Source organism: Petromyzon marinus, chromosome 13, assembly GCF_048934315.1.
Source record: "Petromyzon marinus isolate PM22_M1 ecotype Great Lakes invasive population chromosome 13, UKy_Petmar_22M1.pri1.0, whole genome shotgun sequence".
NCBI classification, from domain to species: Eukaryota; Metazoa; Chordata; class Hyperoartia; order Petromyzontiformes; family Petromyzontidae; genus Petromyzon; species Petromyzon marinus.
Genome location: NC_133679.1, coordinates 4874981 through 4894925, shown reverse-complemented (window position 1 = coordinate 4894925; position 19945 = coordinate 4874981). Strand labels below are relative to the sequence as shown.

The 19945-nt window shown below is 46.7% G+C and overlaps 1 protein-coding gene and 1 long non-coding RNA gene across 5 annotated transcripts in view; one reads left to right on the top strand and one right to left on the bottom strand.

Moving 5' to 3' along the window:
* The first annotated feature begins 862 nt into the window (after positions 1-862).
* LOC116941878 (synaptic vesicle glycoprotein 2C-like) overlaps positions 863-19945 on the top strand; it is a 68401-nt gene continuing 49318 nt past the window's right edge. The window contains exons 1-3 of one of the 4 annotated variants that reach the window (XM_032953191.2): positions 863-1088; positions 1248-1713; positions 19044-19402. In XM_032953191.2, coding sequence (XP_032809082.1) covers positions 19070-19402 — 333 coding nt within the window. In that variant the 5' untranslated portion in view covers positions 863-1088; positions 1248-1713; positions 19044-19069. Of the gene's footprint in view, positions 1089-1203; positions 1714-19043; positions 19403-19945 lie in introns of those variants that run through there. The other 3 variants (XM_032953189.2, XM_032953188.2, XM_076066807.1) reach the window with 3 other exon arrangements.
* On the bottom strand, positions 12178-16149 carry LOC116941879 (uncharacterized). The gene is made up of 3 exons (XR_004402729.2): positions 15846-16149; positions 14025-14177; positions 12178-12476 (listed from the first exon to the last, which is right to left on the bottom strand). It is a non-coding gene; the product is annotated as an uncharacterized LOC116941879 (long non-coding RNA).

Here is a 19945-nt window from a genome sequence, read left to right as displayed (position 1 = left end):
ATCAGCGCCAACCACACAGATCCAACGATCAGCTCGTGGTTGATTATTGACGGTTTAAGACGAGGCTGGGTGCCTTATACACGCAGTTTGGTGATGTCACGTGACATGCAAGGCCTGGATGCAAAGCATGATGGGAGGACAGACAGTCACACCTTTAGCCGCATAAAAATCACTATCTGCGCGAATCATTCGTCCTTATTTCTTTCCGTCCCGTGCTCACTTTTCTGTTCGATGAGTTACTCATCATGCACATCACCGTTTAGGATTGGTTTAACGATCAGCTGCGTCTGACTCATCGGGTCTGAAGTTATCGCTTCCACTCGGCCACGTTTGGTAATTAATCACGTGGCACAGTGACTAATGAGCCGTATCTGAGTACACTTTGATCTCACGGATGCATAGATGGATCACGTGTGTTGTTGGTGCAATGAGAGCGTATGCATATCACGTGGAAATGGAACACTAGAATTTGTATTCATGAATAGTGTAAATGTGATTGTATATCATGATCATGATTAAGAAAGGGCATTCGGTTGTGAATGGGGTTGCATAAAATTTGGGGGTCCGTAATTTATAGATTGGGAAAGGGTCGATGAACAAGGGAACCACGTTGCATTAAATAAAAATCAAGTTCAGGATGAAGGGAAAATGCAGTTGTAAGCAGAGGAGAGGAATAACGCATCAAGGTTGTACTTGAACAGTTCAACGCAGTGTCCAGCACTTTAGCAATCACTGCATTATTTTATATTTGAAGTCAATCGAAAGTCAAATGCCCTCCTGCTCAAAGCGGCAATGGGGCAACGTTCATCTCCATTAGCGGCTGTGAGTCGGTGGTGGATACCTCACATGGTATTGCTGGTGGATATATTTTTCCATCGCACAATCACTATTGATACATTTTAATTCGTTTTTGTTTGAACGTCATATATATTTTACAATGATAAGGCACATTATTTCCATTATGAATTCAATCTGCATGGCATTGACTTTCATTTCGACGCTTTTAGCCACCAGTTTCAATTACAGCGCGTGATAAAAAAAAAACACAAGGATGAAGACAAATCCGAAAAGATGGAAAAACACTGCGGGTGAGTGCGGTGGGGAGGAGGGAGGTGGGGGGTAATGCCACCTACTAAAGCAAAAAAAATTATCAAAATGTCATGAGCTGATTTCAACGCGGAGAACCTGGGAGATGGGATTGGCGCGCACAAAAAGGGGTTAATGTTTATTTGCTGTGTGTCCCGCAGTGGGCCGGCCCAGCGTGCACGGTACGCAACGCAGCGCGTGGGGCTGCATGTGAAATCAATCGATACTCGGCGACCATCCCAGCCCAGCGGCAGGCGAGCGGCGTGCACGCACCAGGCAGCAGGCAAGGCGGGCAGGCTCAGGGTAAAGTGCCGTCGCTGGTGGAGTTGGGGAGAGAGCAAGTGGCGCAGGGTTGCAGCTCTGAGTTGCACCGCAGCCGCCTCCCACCACCACCTCCACCACCTTCCTGCTCCTCGTCGTGCTGCGTGAGCCGGCGCGTATTTGACCGGCACACCGGCCGGCCGGCCTGCCAGGGACCGCGAGGGGGGCTCCAGGAACCAGGGGGGGGGGGAGCTCCGACTGCTTGAAGCGGTGGTGGCAATCGTGAGATCGAGAGAGCTTCCCGAGACAGGTGAGTCAAAGCTTCACCCTGGGAAGCACGGAGACACGAACTGCTCTTGTCCAACGGTAAGCAGAGTCTGTCTGCTCTTGATGTACGGCCATCCCTTAGCCGCATACAGTGCAGCGCAGTGGGATAGCGAAAATAATCTGCAGAGGGGCTCGGGAATACTTAGTGAGCGGAGGATCTAACTTCATCGCAGAAGAACGCAGGGGATAGCCCTGCGCCGTAGTGCAGCATTATTGTACTGCATTGTAAATTTGATGGGTGATGACAACTTATATTTTAAGTTAGTGTGTTTTTTTTGTTTAATCTGGTTCTAGAGCTAAACAAATATTGTGAAGTAAGATGTATGTGTGTGTATATATGTGTGTTAAAGCTGCATGTAACTTGCGCGTTATTTTGTGCATGACCATGTCTTACACGCTTTCTCGTTTCTACAAAAGCCACACAATGGGACCACACAATGCTGCGATCTGCAGCACAATGCATTTTATGATGAATGGATGAGTGCCAGTATTGATTTTTTTGCAAACAAGTGCAGACACACGCGTCCACACACACACACAATGCACACACACAGCACCACATTTAACCTCTCAGCAGGGGGTCAGGGCTAAAGGCCAGAGATTTAAAAAATATACAAGATGAATCGAGGTGAGGAGTGGCATTAGGAGAGTTGATATTTTTTTCCAGACACTAGGATTGCTCAGCACAAGAGATCGCACGATAGATTTTAAATAAAAGACCGATAACCGATTTGGTAATGGTATGAGCCATCCATGCCCATTGTTTGAAATAAAACAAGCTTGGTTATTTTGGTGAGATGAAATATTAGAGAAAACTGATGGATTTAAAGGCATACAACTTAATTTAACCTGGTCAGAGCCGTTTGAGGTACATATACATATATTTTACGAGGTAGGCCGGATTAAATGTTTTTTTAAGGAAAATGAAGTGAAGGACCATCATTTGCAGAGTATGCAATAATTTGCAAATAACCAATTACTATTTCAAACTTGCCACGTTATATAATGTAAGCAATCCGTGCATTCACAATGTATAACACATTAACGGGGTGTTTTTTTTTTAAGGGGACTTCGCAATTACAATTTGTTGTTAACGGTTTAGATTAAAAGAAAAAAAAACATTCTTGTAAAACAGCGGTGTCCATTAGCGGACACAAACGATGAATACGTGCGACGCAAATATTCAGATGTCGATAAGAGGCAAAGGCAAATGGTGTATCAGCACGTGGTTCGCGAAACCAGCGATGTGCGTTGTGACCGTGCCACATTGGACACCGCTGGTGGTGGGGAGGGGTGGTGGTGGTGGGGAGCCGATGCCAAAACCATCTCCCGGTGCTCGCCCGCCCAGGGGCTTGGCTCAATGTCTGCACCGCAACAACAATAAATAACTCTCTACGTGCAACAATAAAAAAAACCGCTCGCAGCCTTGCGTTAACCATCCGCTGCGCACTCTGGCATCTTCCTGCCCGCCGTCAGCGATCGCGAATTAACAGACGGCCCCCTCGGACGCGGCCGCGACGTCTACCGTGGCGAGTCGCGCGCGGTTGTGAACAGGGGGCGTGGGGTGGGGGGCTTGCGTCGACGTCAATTTGGCTGCCATCGGCGGAGTGCGATTCGCCTCGACCTCGCCCCGTATGGCTAAGCCGGGCGCGTGTTGCTGCGACGTTGCAAACGCGTTCAGCTTGGTCACACGGGGCCCCGCGTGCGTGCGTGCGGGCGTGCGTGCGGGCGTGCGGGATATTCGCGTAAAGGTTCGGCAATGACACGTATCGCTCGCGAGCGGTCAACAAAGTTTTAAGATCGACGCATTAAGATTATTAACTGATGGGGGTGGGGGGGGGGGATTTTGTTTTGTTTTTTAATACAGCTGTGTTGAATGTTTAACACATTTAGTTTGTGTAACGATCAGCACAAAAGGTGTCAATGCATCAGTTCTAACGCCGTATCGTTACGTCAGAGGCGAGTAATATCCATGCCAGGCTTGAGCCACCCCTTGACCAATATGATGAAGTATGGTAAAAAAAAACCTCGTGACCTTAAGGGCTGTGGAGGGGTTTTCATGCAGCAGTTGTTTGACAAAGGGCTGCACATAATAATTACTGCTATCACTACATAAACATGGGTGCGATTACATAATGAACATAACATTATGTTGGAGCGATTCCGTTTCAAAGCATCACATGTCAAAAAGTTTGACCTCCCTTCAAATGCCAAACGAAAAGAGGGGTTATTTTAAAACATATTTTTTAAAACCCAACATACATCTGACTTATTTTCCACAATGCACGCATACTCGTAGACAAACGGCGCATTCAATTTCCAACCATGCAGTCTCCATATTCGCTCACTCTACCAAACAGCCGCGCGTTTTCTCCCATTGCGCGTGGCCCTTCTGGGAGTGGTGGCTGCGGCGATGGCGTTAGGTGGCTCTGCAGTGGAAAAACGGGAGGCAAGAGAACGTGGTTGGAAGCCCCCCCAGTCCCCCCCCCGCCTCCTTAGTCTCCTCCGCCACCCCCTCAGCAGTTCACTACCCCAGCCCCCCCCCACCCCCATGACTGCAATGCCCATCGATAACATCTTGGTCGTGACGCTATTTCGAGAATTTTCTCCCAAAAAAACTCCCCACCAAAGCAGAAATTTACACCGAGCTTAATTAAAAGTGGTTATAGGTTGGGCCAGAGGTTGTCCCTGTTTGTGCGACTGCGGGTTTTTTTACGCTGAACCCGCGCTCGTTACATAAACGTGTGTACTCGCGTGGTCCCGGTGAGTCATCGCTGTGAGTTTATTCGGTGCACCATGAAATGCACTTGTTCTACCGTGCACTATATGCGCAAATCTGTGCCTTTGATGGTCGCACAGACGTTGGCTGCATTTCACATTTTCCGAATGCGAATGGACGCAGGTATTAAGACAGATAATTGACAGAAATGTGATGTTGACTAATGATGCCGTTTTTTTGGCATTTTCTTGCAAAAAAATAAAACATTCATATTCGGTTGCGTTCCTTGGTCAAATAAGCCGAATGTGCCCCAATGTGCTTTGCGTATAGCAATTCCCTCTGTGCTTCTCTCTTGGTGGCCCTGTGCCAGTGATGAAAATTCCACATGCGTATGGAAAAGGGAAGTATGTCCACCGGGCCAAGCCACGGTGGCTACCTACCAAATAATGCGGCGCTTTACTTGGTAGGTAGCAATGAAGAGCTGTGTCAATCGTTGCCAGGATTTGAACCCATAGTTGTCACAGCTTCTCCGCCAACTGAGATGTATCGCGGCCCCGTCCACAGTGAACGACGATGAATAACTTGTGTTGGGCATTGCAACAAGAGTGACAACTCTAATCATCTCCACAAACGGTCACGTTTGGAAGTGGCGATGAGTTTTAAGAATCGGTCGACTTGTGATTTCGTTTTTACCGCCTCGTTCGCGTTCTCTTTCTTTCTTTCTTTTCTCGTTCTTATCGTGAGAAGGGCTTATAGCCATTTCGTTCGCCGAAAAGGGTTTAATTTGCGCGAATCGTGCGTGCGATTTTATGCAGATGTTAGTGTTAATACTTAACGCGATCCGGGGGTATAAATTAGCCAAAGGGATCCCAGGTTCATCTTCTTTGGTTCTTTCGGTAAAGTCACGTAGAATGAGAATAAAATAATGAAATAAAGTAAGACAATAAAATTCTCACGACGTTTCGGCCACAACACAAGTAGCCTTCATCAGGTGAAAGAACAGAACTGTCGGGACGACAGTGCTTCAATGTCGGGACGACATTGAAGCACTGTCAATTGAAGCTCTGTCGTCCCGACAGTTCTGTTCTTTCACCTGATGAAGGCTACTTGTGTTGTGGCCGAAACGTCGTGAGAATTTTATTGTGTTATTTTATTTTATCAATTTATTATTTTATTCTCATTCTACGTGACTTTACCGAAAGAACCAAAGAAGATGAATCCTTGCAGTCACGAAAGCTTTAAATCGAAAAGGATCCCAGAGGTTATTGCGAAAGGAGACGTCACGGGCGATAGGAAAGAGAAGGCGGGGCGTGAGCGAGAGGAAACGCCCAGGAGGGGCAGCGGTGACGTCACCGGATGAGGCGGGGCGATCGGGGAGGCTTCCCGGTGGGAGTTTTGAGTGGAGTGGTGACACGCAGCGTGAGCTCGTGTGGAGAATAAAGATGAGTTGTGTCGTCTCAACCTTCGTGTGGTGGACTCATTTACGCGTGTGTCGAGGGGCGTAGGAATCAAATGCCCAACGTGCGCTCTGCTCTGTGCCATACGCGACGAGATACAAATGTTATCCTTGAGTAAGGAACGAAACAGGAGGATTTCTCAACAAATCTGGCCGTCGCCTGATGAAGCTCGTTGTAATTACTGGCGAAACGTCGTACTCAGATTGTGAATGTTGTGGCTTTGCTCTCCAACACACCGGTGTGCTGTACTAGTAACGAATTAGCACGTTCTGTTTACGTGACAAACCTTACTAATTGGCTTTTTCGGGTGGTTGCCGGGTTTAACGACATGTATATATTTACGCCATAACACAAAAGAAAACTATTATGGATGATATTGGTTACGAAAGCCTACGTGTTAAACATACAAATTTTAATTTGCGTCAGTAATAGTGCAATCGTTATACGATGGTTTATATTCAATATTTTCTGTATATAACTGATGAAAGCCACCACGTGATGGGAAACGTCAGCTCTGATGAAAACCAAATGGTTAATGAAGAAGCAATCTTAATCCAAGCAATTACTAAAAATGGCAACAGTCGGAGAAGAGAAATCTTGATGCTAATCATTGAAATGGGTTAACGCAATGCCATTTTTATGAAAACATTTTTTGGGGTTTCTTAAAGTTATAGAGTTGACCAATTAAAAAACAAAATCATTGTCTTATAACCTTCAAACATCCATTATGTCTGCAAAGAGACCACATTTCTGATAATGTGACCATCTTTGAAGGCATTAAAGCGTGCAAAGAGACACGCATTTCACAAAGTTTACGTGGAGAGACCGGTACAATTATGAAATGTCCTTGCCATGCACCTCAATTTGCATTCCAAATCAGCTCCAATTGACGACACTGTGCAGATCCATCCCATTACATCAAGGTCGGGTCGCACTAACAGAATTTTCCCAAATGACACTGCAAAAGGGCCGTGAGCAGCAAGCAATTAGTTAACGGTCTCCATCCGCCTCGAATCAAATGGAGAGGGAAGAAAAAATATACTGCAGGCGGCCTTTCACGTAAATGATCGAGTCAGTCTTTTAGTAGCCCCTTATTGGGAAATGTGCCACTCAACGTGAAGTATCTGGGAATCCGATGGACTATCCACAGCCCTGTTATTCACAAGCCCTCCGCTTGATTCGCGTGCAGCTGCCCTAAATATATAATGCCCTCTCCAATTGACAAATTAAAGTGAATTATGCAAATTGCTGAAGAGTGGCCAGATGGATAGAAAAAAAAACGTGCCCATGCGCGGTGGAGACGGGCCACTGAAAGTAGCACGTGTGCAATTGAGCAGAGTACATCGGTGCTCGAATGCAATATTACAAAGTGCAGGCATGCACACGCACACAATGAACGCTGTGCCCACAGATGCACTTACGCACGTGGTACGCCAAGCAATTGATTTAATGCCAGGCTCAATTCTGCTCTGATTCAGCAGAACCCAGTTGAAACATCATGATATGGCATTTCCATCCCAAAAGCCACTGAAGCAGAATATAATTTTAATGTCCTTCCTCTTGTTTCATTGTTTTATTATTTGAAATCCACTTTTACATCAGGAGTTGTTCTCTATTAATGTGGAATGCCCATAATCTGCTCTCTGCTTGACCACGAAAACTCCTTGACTTGTAGACTTTTACATTCAACTATTAATTAATGGTCTTTCCCTCTTGCCTATTTAATGCATTCCAATTACACCAGCAGCTAAAACTATTTTGATTAAAAGGAAATTTAAAAAAAACATTAAACCTTTTCCGAAAGGTGGGGAAAATACATGATTACATATACTGTATAGTAATTAAAAATAACTTTCACCTGCACAGTGAAATTCAGCACTGCCTGTCAAAATTTAGTTTGTTAAATGAAAATTATGTTTGCAATACGCAACAGCAGTGCTCCAATGAACAATTCATTAACGATGCCCCTACAATCGTGCGTTGTTATTTTCTCAGATTTTCTTTATTTCAAGTAACACTATCTGGGCGATTCTATTTTTTTCCAATGCCCTCTGACCCGAGTGACCCATCTTTGCCAAGAGTTTAATTAAAACTCGCTTAAACATCAAAGTTAAAAGCCACACAGCACAAAATTATTCTGTTAAAAAAGACAGAACCCACATAAAACACTTAAGATAATCCGCTAATGAATTATTTACATGCATATTTATAATTCATCAGTGCAGGGAAAGTGGCCCTGTGCCTCTCTATAAGGGCTTTGGAGAAGAATCAGTCAATGGCGATAAATAATACATGAAGGCAAAGGTGCAGTCCTGCAGATACCTGCTCATGCCACTGCTGGCAGAAGGGACGAGCCCGCCAGAGCCCGTGCAGTGGCTACTTGTCTTACTTCCAATCGAGCGCCCCACACTTTACCCCCACCACGCAGCCAACCCGCCGATTGATTACAGCAATTTAAACCGTTGGGTGGACGGAGGTAGGAAGGTTAAAATAAAGAAATAACACTTACATAAATAACGGTTAAATACATAAATAACGACAAAATTGCTGAATAATGATTAAATACATAAATAACGATTAAATACATAAACAACGACTAAATTTCAGAATAATGATAAATGCATAAATAGCGATTAAATACATAAACAACGACTACATTTCTGAATAATGATTAAATTCATAAATAACGATTAAATACATAAACAACGACTAAATTTCTGAATAATGATTCAATGCATAAATAACGATTCAATACATAAACAACGACTAAATTTCTGAATAATTGTTAAATACATGGATAACGATTAAATACATAAACAACGACTAAATTTCTGAATAATGATGAACTACATAAATACCGATTGAATACATAAACAACGACTCGTACCACCGTAGCAACCCGTCGCGCTTGGAGATCGAATCCAACCGGCGGACCTCTGGACTGCAAGTCCAACGTTGCTGCTCACCGTTACGCACCACAGCACCCCCTCCCCACCCCCCACACACACACATATGAACAATCTGAGTAAATACATAAAGCTGGTCAAAATCGATTCGACGAAAGCAGCTCCTAAACCCAGCGCGCGATTGTGGCCACATCGTTGCCATTCATTCATCGCCCGGCCGGTGTTTGTGCACGCGAGAAACCGCGCCTCTCTCGAACACCGCCGGTTCGGGTCAATCGTTCGTGGCAACGGAGGGGGGCCGTTCCTAAAGTTGTCAAAAGTTCGCACTGCCGTTGCTCTGAAGTTGTCTCACGCGCTCGCCGAGAGCGGACGTGGAGCTTGAACTTAAAAAAAAAGCAAAGATATGCAAATATTGATGCATGACGTTGTACCTGAAAGTGCATTGCAGATGATAACAAAATAAACATACGCATGCACGTACACAAAAGATCGGGATTACCTTGATGGGATCTGGTGAGATTAAGTATAGGAGGCAAAGGCGCAGCCCTGCAATTGTTTTTGTCACGCCACTGTTCGTGAAAGGGGGCCTCCTTTAGAAGGAGCTCTGGCGAGCCCCTAGAGAAGGTAATTAGACTATTCTCCATGATGGCCAGACGTCTTGAAAGAGAGATACAGAATATATGGAGCTTATATTATCTATATATATAAAAGGGAAATTTGTGAATATGCGTGTCTGTTCAAAATGTTTAGCGTACTTCCCGACATGCAACAAATTTGAAATTTGCCATGTGGGTACTTTTCAGACTGTACACCATGCAAAAAATATAAAAATAAACTTTTGTATATTTTTGGGGGGTGGGGGGGGGCGCAAGAATGTATATATTTTGCACGACAAGTGAGCTGTGACGTCACATCTGTCATGTCACCCGCATGCGGAAGCGTAACGCATTGTGCCTGCTGATGTCACGCACCCCCAACCCTCCGCGAGTAAAGTGCGATACAAATGTGTTGCAGGTCTAAGGCGTTCTTGGCGCAGCATTGCTTTATTATTGCAGTCGTTTACTGCCGTACGCACCCTGAAAGTTGTGTGTGTCTGCTGCAAGCGTGTGTATGTGTACCTATGGACATGCACGCGTGTGTGTGTGGGGAGCGGTTGTGTAGTGGTTAGCGTGCTGCGCTACGAACCCGGCGACCCGAGTTCGATTCCCGCTCATGGCCACCACTGGTGACGATTATTTGAACCGGTCCTGGGCCTCTCCTAGGTCGACTCAGCCTCAAACGAGTAACTCACGGCCACCACCGGTAACGATTATTTGAACCGGTCCTGGGCCTCCCCTAGGTCGACTCAGCCTCAAACGGTTAACTCGTGTGGTGTGTGAACATCGCCACTGGGGGAACAAAGGTGGCTGGGCGTGGTGAATCCAAGTCCCGGGCAAAGCCGGGTAGTAAAGCTAGTATATTATATTGGGTACTGTGGATTTCATATATTCATAACCACACAACAAAAAACAAGTAAAATAACTGCGAAGATTATTTTGTTCGTCAAAATCAAGTAGAATTCTCTCCATCCATGACTTAGTCGTCTTGATCAACGTTATCCCGGTATCGTTTGCCTTAAAAAGAAACACCCTTTCGTCGGGTTCAAATTCAGACTTCTATCAGCTGAATTGTGACCTGTGGTGTCGTTCTTCCCCTGTACCTCCGATTAGCACGGCTGGTTACGTACGGTGCGAAAGAAGTTTAACTTACGTACATGCGAACGTTAAATAAACACGTACACACAGTGCGCACTTTGATATTATTGCCGCAAACGACTTTATAGTTACGTGTGTACACACATTTACCAGTATTTTTTTAATACACGTAGCTCTGTTTTTTTATTTTAAATCCCATTATTTAAATTTATATTCCACATTTAATTTATATTCCACATTTAATTTATTTTCCACATTTAATTTATATTCCACATTTAATTTCTGTTCCACATTTCTCCGCGCAGATTTTTTCTTGCAGACGAAAGCCAATGTGTCCCTTTCTCTGCCACTTTTGTGGGATTAAAATATCGGGCGATATATCTCAGCTGGTGGTGCGGCGCAGTCTCCCAATCCAATTAAACCGCTCAGCAGAGAGAGGATAGGAAGAACAAAAAAAAACCTAGTTTGGCAGAACATGCAAACATAGCCTCCTTCCCTCCTCCTCTTTCCCAGCATCTCCATCCCAATCTTACACGCAGCCCTCCGGCCACCAACGCCACGGCGATGAGTTATTGTTGCGTAATGCCTGCCAGCTGCCGGAGTACTGCAGTGTTCTCGGCTCAAAGACAAAGATCCCCCGTGTAGCCTTTACAGACTGTTTGTGGGGGGAGGGGGGCAAGTGCTGTGAGCGAGCACCACAAAGAGGGGGTGGGCGGCTTAGCACCACGCCCGGCCGCATTTGTCTCCCCAGTGGCGATGATTACGCACACCATCTACTCATTTGAGGTTGAGTCGATCTAGGGGAGGCCCAGGGCCGGTTCAGATACCTGTCACTTGTGTTGACCGTGAGCGGCAATCGATGCACGACCGCTCCCGCAAAACAAGACGAAGACAAAGATCCCCCGAATAGTCTGAACAGACTGTAGGGTAAAAGTGCTGTTAGCGAGTAGCATCTATGAAGGCCGGCACGACGCACGAGGAGGAAGGTGGCCGACACCACGCACTTACACCTTGTCAGAATGAATAATGAATGACTCTCTTAGATTAAACCGGTAACTAGGTGTGTGGCGCTGTACACGTGGGAGCAGCACCAGGGGACACTCAGTAGCCTGGGGGGCAGGGCTCTGAGTGTGAGAGATGGGTTTAAGAGGGGGAATGCAAGGATCATCTTTTGGGAATCCGCGTCCGTGCACAGATCAAACGCACTTTCTTGCGTGTGTTCCAAATCCCATCCAGATCACGCGTGAATGCTTGAGGAGTCCTCCAACACGCGATGGTGATCTGTCAAGAGTTTCCAAATGGACACTTCAAAATCGGGACATGAGATACGCAGCGCTTAAGTTCTCACTCGACATTTTCCGGAGCGCAGCTAGGCTGGCTAAGAGTAGGGGTTATCGGTTATAAGGTACTACCATTACAGTACAAGGTATGGCCTTGACATAATCATTCTTACAGTATTGCACCCTGTATTCCTATAATCCTACATGAACATGCGTATAACCATCATGAGGACAAAATGAGGCCGGATGGATATGGTGTGCACAAATAATTCCTATCGCTGCAGTCTGTACTGTTTCGGCTAAAATTAAGCACTGGTGAAATGGAGAGCGGGAGGGGGGTCGCTGGCGGGTGCTTGACGGATCTTTGTCTTTGAATGGGAATAGTCGTTGGCACACTGCTGTACGAACCAGGAAACTTGAGTTCAATTCCTGGCTGTGACTAATATCAGTGGAAAGTCATATTAGTACCTTTCCTGCATCACCCCGAGGTCAGCTGAACCTTGAATATGTATCTCATACGATGTGTAAACATCACCGTTGGCTACAGGGGGATCTTTGTGTGTGTGTGTGCGAGAGACAAACGCGTTCTCTCGGAACGGACATTGCTGCCTCTCTCTCTCTCTAGCTCCGAGGCGTGGCGCTGGGCACGTGGCATTTGCATCGCACGTCGAGTCCCCGTGCGCTGCAGCGGCGTCGAGGTCACAACCCGGGAGGACGACGCCTGACCAGAGGGGGCAGGAGGGCCGCTGGGGGTTTAGACGAAGGTGGACAGGACGTCACGTCACAAGTTGAGCGGGCATCGCGTGAAGAGTCAGGGGCACATAAAAAAAATGACGGTTTCTATTTGGTGTTTGAACATCGTGACATCTGTTTTTATTGCCAATAAGGGTAAAGCCTATTCTTACATTTTCAGACTGTGATACCGGCAAAAAAGGTTCCCATTTTGTAGTCAGGGCCATCTTGACAGGCACGAGCAGTCAGTCGACTTTGCACTGCTTCAGATGATTGCAACGTGACAATTATGTAATTGGCGTCGGCTCGCGCGGTTCAAGCTCCATCCATTGCTAACTTCAGTGGCGAGGACACGGTCCTGCCCCTGCTAAACTTCACCAACCCGTTAACGGTCAGTGTGTTGAAATATGGTCAAGCAGTATGCATGGTCGACACAGCCTTCATCCAGCAGTGAATTGACAAAAGGTTTTAAAGCGTTGTTACCATCGTTCAGCTTTAATTCAATCTCATACAGTAGGACATAAGTACTCCCAGGTGTGCTAATGGGTTCAAATCCTAGCCATTGTCAACAAAGCCCTATCCCTTTGCGCAACAATACGGGTGAATAACGGCAGTATTAGTCCCAGTATAACCCGTAAAAGAGAGTCTACACATCATCGGTTCAGGGGCAGCATTGGAGAGGAGCAAACCACAATGCTGCTGGTGTTGGGGAGGTGCTGCCCTGTTTTCTTTTCATCATCACTTTCACAAGATCGTTATCCGGGTTCATAATCATGGGAATAAGCGTGCACCGCTGGTTTGTGTGAAGGCCACCACGCCGGCGTTAATAATGAGTTGATAAAGCATTGAAAATTGCTAATAATGGCACGGCAGTGCGCCAAACGCGACAACTCCGTACCCTGTAAACGTACGAGTCCGTGCGACGATAACTTTACCTAAAACAATAACAGTTCATCGCCTGGTGAAGGCCTCCCCACACTGCGTTGGTCCTGGGGGTCACATGATCGCCACCATGCCGGTCCGCGTGAGTTGATGAAGGAGGGCGAGGAGGTACAGGGCAAGAGCGGTCCAAGATATCACTCACCGCTGACGCTAACCGTGGCAAGGAATTGAACTCAGATCGCCGAATTCATCGTGCAGTTTCACTAACCACTGCGCCACCACTCCACCATCGACATTATATTAACTAAACTAGCCCAAACCGTTTTGAGCAAATCAACGTGTGAATGTGATAACGAAGATAAAGATCTCCCGCGTAGCATTAAAATAATTTTGGAGCAAGTGTTGTAAGCGAGCATCTCTGAAGGCCGGCACGACGCACGGCAGGCCGCCTTTGTTTCCCAAGTTAGTTTCGATGTTTACAAACTGCACTTGAGACCTAGGGGAAGCCCAGGACCGGTTCAGATCATAGTCACTTGTGTTGGTGGCCACGAGCAGGACTCTAATTCAGGTTGGCGGGTTTCGTCGCGCAGCGTGCTAACTGCTCCACTACCGCTCCCCACGCGCACATTGACTAGCGCACACGCACGCAGACAAAGACGAGTATGCCCTGTGTAACCTACACAGGCTGTTGGCGTAGGTGCTGTTAGTGAGCGCCTATGAAGGCTGGCAGGCGACACGAAGGGGGTTGTGGTTTGGCCGACATCCACGCCCGGCCAAGATGCCCACGAGGTTGGATCGAGAACTTACCATGACGCATTTAGAATGTACGATCTCTGTTGGTCAAAGAAAAGGTCAAATATTTATTTTACGAAATCACTGCAATCGTACGGATAGAGTTCATTATGCAAAACGCACTCCAACCGTCAATTTCAAACAAACATTACACGCTGAGGGTTGTTTGACAAAATGATTTTAGGAGCAATGTTTTGAGGCAATGCCATTTTTGCAACAACAAAAAAAGGTTAACAGATTTCGGCATGAGTAATTGCCTAAAATATGAATGCTATTTTTCCCTAAATATTTAATCAGCGTATGGCTGAGGCAATTTCATTTTTTTTCTAAATGAGTAAATATACCTTCCATTTGTAATATATTTTGTGAACGTAAAAAAGCGATTGGGGAGACCGTCATCATAAACTCTATTGTTTCCACCAGCGGTGCTTCTTAGCCTGGGGTGCACTCTGCGAGATGCCCTTTCTTGGGGGTGCGAGACACGGCCAGATTTTGTTTAGAAGATAAATAATCGAAAACACAAATTTAAGCACGGGCACGTGGGCACAACTACTTCGTTTCATCAAACCGCTAAGTATTTATTAATATTATACCTTTTTTTTTAAACGATTGAGGACCAAAGGGGCACAAGGCTACAGTAAAGGTTAAGAACCACTGGGTTAGAGCAATGCAATAAAATTTTACAGCTGAGCCCCCCCCCACCGCTGCCCCCATCGTAAGCTCATTTCACTCATGTACGCCGCACCTTTATTAATTTCCTGTCAGAGCCGGCCAGTTTAATAAACCTCGTAATCTGCAGCTGCTGGCACGCACGCGTCGTCGTAATCCAGCGTGCGCCGTTCTCCCAACAACGACGACAACAACAACGACGGGACTCGTGGCTTACCCCCGCAGTTTACATTTTTTTGTTGTTGTTAAAACAACGCGTTTAGAAAATTTGGCGACCATCGATTCGCAGAAACGAGTTCGCTTTGCCCGAGCGAAAAGGACCGCGAATAAAAGGATGCGAACACAATGGAGCGATTACGCGTGCAGCGTAATTGGCGGATTAGCAGAGGCGCCCCCTTTAATGCAGCAATGTATCATTTCACACTGGGATGGAGATAAAGTGCGGATTAAAGTGGCGTTGAGAAGGCGCATTGGGGAATATTCCAGGAACCCGAAGGGCAATGCCAACACCACTACACTCACGCCAGCAGCTGGCCCATTACATTTTTTAATGCATACAGTAGGAAAAAAGCTGTCTGAAAAGGGAACATGAAAAGCGAACGCACTCCTTCCTGCAAACTCCGGGTTAATGCGTTTCTTCTGTGAGAACTGTGCTCAGTCCCATGTGAATTCAGTCCCATCCAAGCCGATTTGCAAGGAGTGAGTGTCTGTGCATGAGAATGTGGGTCGTGTTAATACTAGCAACAAAAAAGGTCGGTAAGCTATTCAAATGACTGTGTTTATATATATTTTAAATCTGTGACTGCATGAAACCACGTTCATTTCAACAATTTTCTTATTTCATGACAAAATGTGGTGTCCTTTTGGGACTGAATGAGAGTGATTCCATAAAAAAATACTCCTGCAAAGGCATTGCAGCCGTGTCAATGCGTCGTTACGACAATTAATACACCCTGATTCTTAAGCTCATACATTGCATCACGTGTGCAAGGATTGATGGGGGGTTATTGTTTACATTCGTGTGGGGAGTGGTGGCACACCTCGATGGTGTAGTGGTTAGCGCACGCCACTCGATGAAGCCGATGATACGAGTTCAAATCACGCTCAGAATCTTGATTTATCCTGGAGAAATCCGATGAACTATGACGGTCTTTTTCACAGATGTCCAGTAGGGGGGGGGGTCTGAAAATGACATGAACAAAAGATACAGAAGAACGATTGGAGTGCGAAGAAAATCACTTGGTAAAGGCCACTGTGCAATCGGTTCTTTTTAATAAGCGACCTGGCCACAGATGATGGCTCACCGAAGTGGCGTGTCACCAGTGACGATTATTTGAACCGGTTCTGAGCCTCATCTTTGAGCTCTTGTCAAATGAGCTGCAGTACAACGAGACTCATTCGCAGATCGGCCCCGTTACCTCCACGGGGAACGTCGTTCGGTGCACCGATGGTGCGAGCAATATGACCTCGACGTGTGCACACGACAGCCCACGGACGCAAGGGTTGAGCTTCGTCTCCATAGCCACGGAAGGGCAACCCCATTATCTGCTGCACAGTGCTGCAGTGAGAGCGGTCGTTACATAATGGGCACCAAAGCACGCTCAGTGAGACGACCACTCACAAGCCCAGCAACCAACGCAATGTACGCCCCTGAACCCACAACCGATGCGACTGCTGCCGGTTACAATATCAGGGGAGGGCACGAGCTCTTCGATTGTGCCGCGTGCACGCGAGACAAACGCAGTCGCTTAAGAACCGGGGTGCCTGGCATTGGCGGTGTTGTAGCGCTGGTTTAATAAAAGCCCTGCTAGTCGCGGGCAGATTGCCAGTTCTTTGCAGTACACGCATTCAGTGCAGACAATTGGAATCCTCTGGAACACCAGTGGCTATTGTTCTCGCGAGAACAATAGCCACTGGATGGATCATTAATTACTGTATCAAATGGGCGGGAGCAGTTGCCCGATAGAAAAAAGGTTTCAGCGATAACAATGCTGACACTATTTATAGTCCATTAGGAATTGCTTCCATTACTTTCTGTATTATATCTATGCACTGCATGTGTGTGTGTATACGTATTGATGAGTATGTGCATGTGTGCATGTCGAGAGTGTTTTCAGTGTGTGCGTGCATTGATCAGGAGTGGTAGTGCCGTAGTTAGCGCACTGTCCTATGAACTTGGCGACCTCAGTTTGTGATTCCCAGCCATGGCTAACATCAGTGGCGAGTGATGCCTGAACCCTTACCGGGCGCGCCCCCTTTTGCCAACCCGCACTGACCAGCGTGGTGAAGTATGGTCAAGCAAGCTGTCGAGACTGGCAGTAGCGGGCAGAGGCTTCGCCCAGCAGGGGATTGTCAAAATGCTACGCAATTATTTTGGGCCACCATTTTCACAATTGTATCATGAAATAATGACGTGAGGTTTCACGCCGCACAGCGAGATGACGACACGGCCCGGGTGAGACGAGCGGCAGAATGGCTACCAAAGGAAATAACGCATCCGAGTGGAGATGGTGGCATACGATTAGGGTTAACTTCCTCGCCTGGTATGCAGGATGTTGTAGGTTCGACCCTGACGACGCCTAAACGTTCTCTCCCCGTGGTCGCGTGGATTCATCTTCGGGTCTTCCAGTTCCCCCCCCCCCCCCCCACACACTTAGAACCAATATCACGCGGTCAGAGTATTTGACTGTTATACATTTGCACGTGATAAGCCACTTCGTTGAGCTATCATTTTGTGGCCAGGTCGCTTCTGAAAAAGAGGTACATAGCTCAGTGGGCCTTAATGGTAAGATTTAAAAAAATAGTTTTTAGTATTGAAGCCGACCATTCATTATTTACACGATTGTTCACTTGCATTATACTCACAGACTCACGAGTTTGTGAGTTTTCCCTTCGAGGATATTCATTTAATTAAAACACTGTCAACTGAATACCGTATGTTTGGTATCTACATAAAAATACTGGGTTTTAATTTCACTAATGACATCCTATAATACACATTGTGGGATGTTATTTCTACCAACGACTTTAGCTCAAAGTCATAAAACAATCCTGAAATAATCTTTTAGTAAATTGGATTACAATTATCAATGATGACAATGATGATGATTATTATGGGGATGGTAAAATAATTTGAGAATTTAAGTAGGAATAAGGCATACAATAGTGGAGGGAGGGCGATGGCGCAATGGTTAGTTCACTGCGCTACGAACCAGGCCACCTGGAGTTTGATTCCTGTGGCCAGTAAAATTCACTAAGGTGGCCAGTGAAATGTGAACTGGTCCGGCCCATTCTCCTTCAAACCAACCTGCACTGACCAGCATAGTGAAGTATGGTCAAGCGACCTGCCTGATTGATGTGGAAAGGAAAGGCCTTCATCCACCAGTGGCTTCAGAAAGAGCTGACGTTCAATTTTATTTTTCAAGGCATAAGAACTTTAACAATACGATAACAAGGCAATACAACACAGTGCAGCATTAATATATTATAAAAACCCGGTGTTCCGTTTGTCCATCAACTAAATTATAAGATCCTCTCGGAAGGCCTGAATCAAAAGTTTTAGAAAGTGGACCCCTCCCAAGATGTGGGAGTAAAAAGTTGATCCAACACGTTTTATTTCGTAGGCATATATACCTACACACCCTACATACAATAGTCCGTTGTATCTGCACACATTGTGGGGGGGGGGACATCAGTGGGGTCAAATGGGCGATGGGCGAAGGGCAAAGCGCCGAGTAGCAGCCGCGGGCCACCGATATTGTAGTGTACATGAATTACAATCATGACGTAATTTACATTTTTGTCTTGAGCCAACTTGACGAAACATCAACGGAGGGAAGCCAACGTAATACAGCCCACATGCTAACACACAGGCAGTGTAATGCCAGCATATGACTTTCAGGTGGAACGTGGTGACTTCGATATCATGTGAATGCCAATACTGTCACCCGAATATTGATAAATAACCAACCTACCTTGCAGTCCATGAAACAAAAAAATCAATGTGTCTTACCAAGTAAAAAATCAATACGTGAGCTCCACCAAAGCATTCCAAATTCAACAGTTAGAATTTTAACGAGGGCTTTGTATGAAAACGGCTTTGAAGGCGCTCGCTCGCTTGCTCGCGTTTCGATTCAAAGTCACCAGCAGTGTCCACGTCGCCTCGCACGGCAGGGAAGATCTCGAGTGAATTTCAAACGTGAGCCGCATTTTGTTTGCGTTGCTTGCGAAACTTTCAGCAGAAGCAGCGACGGCGTCAGCGGCCATGCAGGACCCGGACAAGCAGCAGGGCTCGCTGGCATGGGGCGCGCGTGAGATCGCCCGCCACGTGAAGAAGCAGGCGGCGCGCGGCACGGACCGCGTGCAGGATGAGCACACGCGGCGCTCCTACTCACGCTTCGACGACGAGGACGACGAGGAGGCCGGTGACGCCGGGGTGGGACGCGGAGCCGCGGGGTCCCCCACGGGCCGCGCCGGGGAGAGCGAGGGCTCCAGCGAGGCCACGGAGGGGCACGACGAGGAGGACGAGGTCTACGAGGGGGAGTACCAGGGGGTCCCCGCCGCGGGGAAATCGGGCCACGCGACGGCGTGGGAGAACGTAAGCCACAAAGACACACGTCGTCACATCACATCACACCACACATAGACACGTCGTCACATCACACATAGACACGTCATCACATCACACCACACATAGACACGTCGTCACATCACACATACACACGTCGTCACATCACACATACACACGTCATCACATCACACCACACATAGACACGTCGTCACATCACACATACACACGTCATCACACCACACATACACACGTCATCACATCACATCACACATACACACGTCGTCACATCACACACACACACGTCATCACATCACATCACACATACACACGTCATCACACCACACATACACACGTCATCACATCACATCACACCACACATAGACACGTCGTCACATCACATCACACACACACACGTCATCACATCACACATACACGTCGTCACATCACATCACACATACACACGTCGTCACATCACACCACACATAGACACGTCGTCACATCACACAGACACATCGTCACATCACACCACACACACACACCATCACATCACACATACACGTCGTTACATCA